Source organism: Puntigrus tetrazona, unplaced genomic scaffold, assembly GCF_018831695.1.
Source record: "Puntigrus tetrazona isolate hp1 unplaced genomic scaffold, ASM1883169v1 S000000216, whole genome shotgun sequence".
Lineage (NCBI taxonomy): Eukaryota > Metazoa > Chordata > Actinopteri > Cypriniformes > Cyprinidae > Puntigrus > Puntigrus tetrazona.
Genome location: NW_025047884.1, coordinates 1 through 4,154, shown reverse-complemented (window position 1 = coordinate 4,154; position 4,154 = coordinate 1). Strand labels below are relative to the sequence as shown.

At 43.8% G+C, this 4,154-nt stretch overlaps 1 protein-coding gene across 1 annotated transcript; it reads right to left on the bottom strand.

Annotated features, from left to right (window-relative positions):
• Positions 1–918: 918 nt before the first annotated feature.
• Positions 919–4,117, bottom strand: LOC122333174 (proline-rich protein 5-like). Its single transcript, XM_043230677.1, has 6 exons — positions 4,016–4,117; positions 3,878–3,935; positions 3,645–3,736; positions 3,428–3,568; positions 2,398–2,536; positions 919–2,318 (listed from the first exon to the last, which is right to left on the bottom strand). Exons 2-6 carry the CDS (start codon positions 3,912–3,914, stop codon positions 1,969–1,971), a joined length of 759 nt encoding a protein of 252 aa, XP_043086612.1. The 5' UTR covers positions 3,915–3,935; positions 4,016–4,117; the 3' UTR covers positions 919–1,968.
• Between the last annotated feature and the right edge of the window lie 37 nt (positions 4,118–4,154).

Below are 4,154 nucleotides of genomic sequence, written 5' to 3'. Positions count from 1 at the left end.
ACTGATCTGCAGTCTTTTTAGCTTTGTTTTTATTCTCAGCAATAAGTGTCAGTGAGTTTAGATGAACGTTGTGTCTGATCACACTGATTCAACTCTGTGTGTGTGTGTGTGTGTGTGTGTCTCTCCGCCTCAAAACGTGCACTTTAAAGCAGAAAATGTTACATGTTTCAGTCAGATTCAAGGGCGTTCAGTGTTGTATGTGACACGGGACAGACTGCCTAATGACCAAAGTGTTTCTTTTTCCTTTCCTTGTCTTTTGCTGGACATGAATGTATTCGACTCTCTGAGCTCTGCTTCGTAAAGAGCACTGACAGAGTTCCTTTTTTTGTTGTGATTTTGTTTTTGTCTGTTTTGAGTTTGATTCGTATTTCTGTTCATGGAGGGAAAATGTTCTGTTACAACGCTATTTAAGGAAAAAAGAGGAATGGAGAAACTAGATGTCTCGTTCACTTTTCAGAGAGAATCTCTCGTTTCTAGATTCTGTATATGAATGTCAGACATTTCTCAGATGAAGGTACAGCCAGCTTCTCGAGACTTAAATTTGAACATACTGTACAAAATAAATCATTCACGAAAAGTGTTTTGAGTTCTCAGACGTCTTCACCTGATCGGTGCTCTAAAATTACAAATCTGTCAAATAATTTGTCGATATTTTCTTAACACTTCACTGGTTCATAAAGCTGCGTGTAGAATAAGGAACTAAATGTTTTAGACCAATGAACTAAATCATCCTCAAAGTATCTACAGTCAAAACATCCATGTTAGTTAGTGCCTGTTTGATTAGTATCCTGGGGTCTGCAGCTGTGTGTCGAGGCTGGACTGACCTGAGCAGAATCTCTGAAGGACCGTTTCAGTCCTAACTCTTCATCAGAAGATCACCTGAAGATACTGTACTAAATAAGGACAAACTTATTCAAGTCACCAGTAAAATACAATTTTACTTCAAATTAGAATTACAATACAAATAGTAATCTGGTTAGTAATATCTGTTGTGCAACGGTGTAAAAACCTTCAATTATTTACAAAAAAATTTCAACTCCATTGGTTTCCCCTGAAAAGTCTTTAAGAATCTGTAGTTTTAGTTTGCCTGTTTGTAATCTCAAGTAATCCTTCGATGAGTCTTCCATTAAAAGCAAAACAAAAATCACGCATTCAGAACGAACTAGTGCACGAATGCCAAAACACCTGGAGTGAAACTACACAGACGTACAGACTAAACATGATGCGTCTCGATACATCTGTGCATCATCAGATCTTACTGCATGTTACAGTATTATTATTATTATTATTAACCAATCATTTGCTCTCTTGCGCTCGTTATTCCTTCTCCTGTGCAAACACTACTTTCTAGAGATTCTAAAGATTATTTAAATTATTTATGATTTTTCAATTGCACTGATAATAATCAAATTGTTAAAATAATGAATGGATTTTACTTGGTGTTGAAGAAGACTGAACTTGAGTCCTTTTGTCATCTTGAAAACAAGACGGTTGCTAACCCTAGGCTGAGACTTCTATATCACTGCTTTTTTTTGTTGGTTTGATTGAGTCTATGGTCCTCATTTGGATAAAAGCATCTGCTAAATGTCTAAATATAATCCAGATCTGTTCAAAACGGCTGTAAAAGGGCTCCGTCACGATTGCGCTCCACTCACTGCACTTCTAGTACGCTGGAGATACGCTGCATTCAGGCCGTGTGTGTTCTGAGATTACAACACGTGGCATTATTTGTTTCTATGGCAACAACATCAATGCCAAAGCCCTCACGTGTTCTCGAACTGGTAACTTTAAACGCATTCTGAGAGTTAGGACTGGGTTAATTTAGGAGCTAACTCCGAGTCTGACAACGTGGAAAGCCGCGGGTAAAAGGTCACACGTTGTCATCTCCAAATGCACGAAGGCAGCCGTAGTCTGCTATTCTCAACATCATTCTACCGACTCTGCAGCGGCGTGTGGACAGGTCAAAGGTCAGGCTGCGCTCTCACTCTCCCGGCTGAAGTCAGACGAGCTGGAGCACTGCCGGCGGAAGTCGATGAAGATTCCCTCGGTGTCTGAGTCCAAAGACTCCAGGACCTGGTCCACGAGGGTCTCAGGGCTGGATTCGGGGCCGATGGGAGGAGACGAGTCCTCGCAGACGTCTGGCTCCTCGGCGCAGGAGGTCATCTGACACACAGAGTGGCGTCTGACCCCGGCGGCGCTCTCGGGGTCGTACTCAGCCACCGGCATCAGCACGGGCATGTTGTAGCTCTTGGAGCGCATCACGGGGTTCTTGGCGGGCGAGTCTCCGGAGCGGGGCCATCGACGCAGGAGACGCTTCTCTGAGAACAGCAAAGGACCGATGAAGAAGCAGCTGCACGAACGACTGATGCATGAGCTGAAGAGAGAGACGCTGCTCACCCAGAACACACGAGCTCTGCACCACCGAGCCGTCGCCCGAGAACAGCCCCTGCGTGCCCAGATACGGACACACCACCTTCTGGACCAGAGACTCCAGCTTCAGGTAATCGCTGCTCACACCTTTAGACTCGTGCACGCCCTGAGACACACATCACACCAAACACCCCATCATTAGCTGAATTATTCATACGTGTCTCTGGAGCACAGTTGTGTGGCTCAAAATATTAGGTTCTGTGGTCCAGGGTCACGCTGTGAACTGATGCATCCATTTCTGTGCACTTTATAGAAGCATGTCTCTCACACTTTCACCCATGCACAGTGTTTCTACGGATTTTATGAAGAAACATTTAAGACCTTACGGAATAAACTTTAGGGAACGCAGCATGTAAACGTCTAGGGAGAACACAAGGGTCAGATTTACTAACTAACTTTTTGCACCTGACCGTAGGGATACGCATGTGTTGGAGTTTTCCTTTCAGACACAAAGTCTATAAAAGGAGAGTATTATTTTACCATCATATGCACTTGTCAAATGACTGGTATTTAACACCAAAACAAGCATGTCTTAATTTGCGCTGGTCATCATAGAAATGGTTCTGGGTTTGGTTCAGTCACTAGCTGTCAGTCAGGCCTGAATGTGTCTGAAAGCAGAAAGCCTTCAATCACTTCTGACAGACGTGGAAACACTAAACAATACGACCTTTACAACACAGACAGGAAATAAAACCACAAACAAAGCAGAAACACACACACTTTGTGAAGATTCAGCAGGGTGTCGATAGATTAAAGCCAGAGATGATGCAAGTGCAGAAAACCACAAATATCATAAACACTTACAATAAGACACACATTTGATTAAATAAAACTCATACACCCTCCGTCCGGTGAGTGTTTCACACTGGAAAGGTTTCAGCATCGACTCTAGAGCGTTATGAAAGTTTCTGATGTTTGTTTACACAAGTGTCTGAAGGGTTGCTGGGAAACAGCTGCGCACACACACACACACACACACACACACACACACACACACCTGCAGGACGAGCAGCATCTGAATGATGGAGGGTGGTACACGAGCCCGTGGTCGAGTCAGAGCATCATCCAGCTTTATGTTGAGAGTGATGATGTTCCTGAAGTGCAGCAGAGCCAGCTGACGGACGGACGGCTCCTTACCCTGAACACACACACACACATACACAAATACACTCACTGTTACAGAGCAAATAAATCCAGAATCTTAGGTGAAGTACCTGAACAGGGTAGAAGATGGCCTGCAGCGTGGACAGAACATCACAGAAGAAGAAGTCCCACGTTTCTGCCACAGAATCCAGCAGCTTCTGACCTACAAACACACACACACACACACACACACACACACACACACGAGTAGAACTGACTACAAACCAGCAAAACACCAGCTGATTCAGTGATTGTTGAAGGAAACACACATGAACCATCAGGAATGATTCAGACAGCATCTTACCTTCATAAAAGCGAATCTTGTCTCTCAGAATCACCATTCCCTTCGTTAGCAGCTGATTCTGTGACACCATCACAATCAAACTCAGTTCAACACTGCTTCATTTAATATTGATTATTGATCTGAGACTCAGTTGATCACCTGCAGATATTCTGTGAAGAAAGAGCCCAACTCAGTCTTCAGGAGCTGCCTAGAGACGGAGAGAGAGAGAGAGAGAGAGAGAGAGACAGAGAGAGAGACAGAGACAGAGAGAGAGAGAGACAGAGAGAGAGAGAGAGAG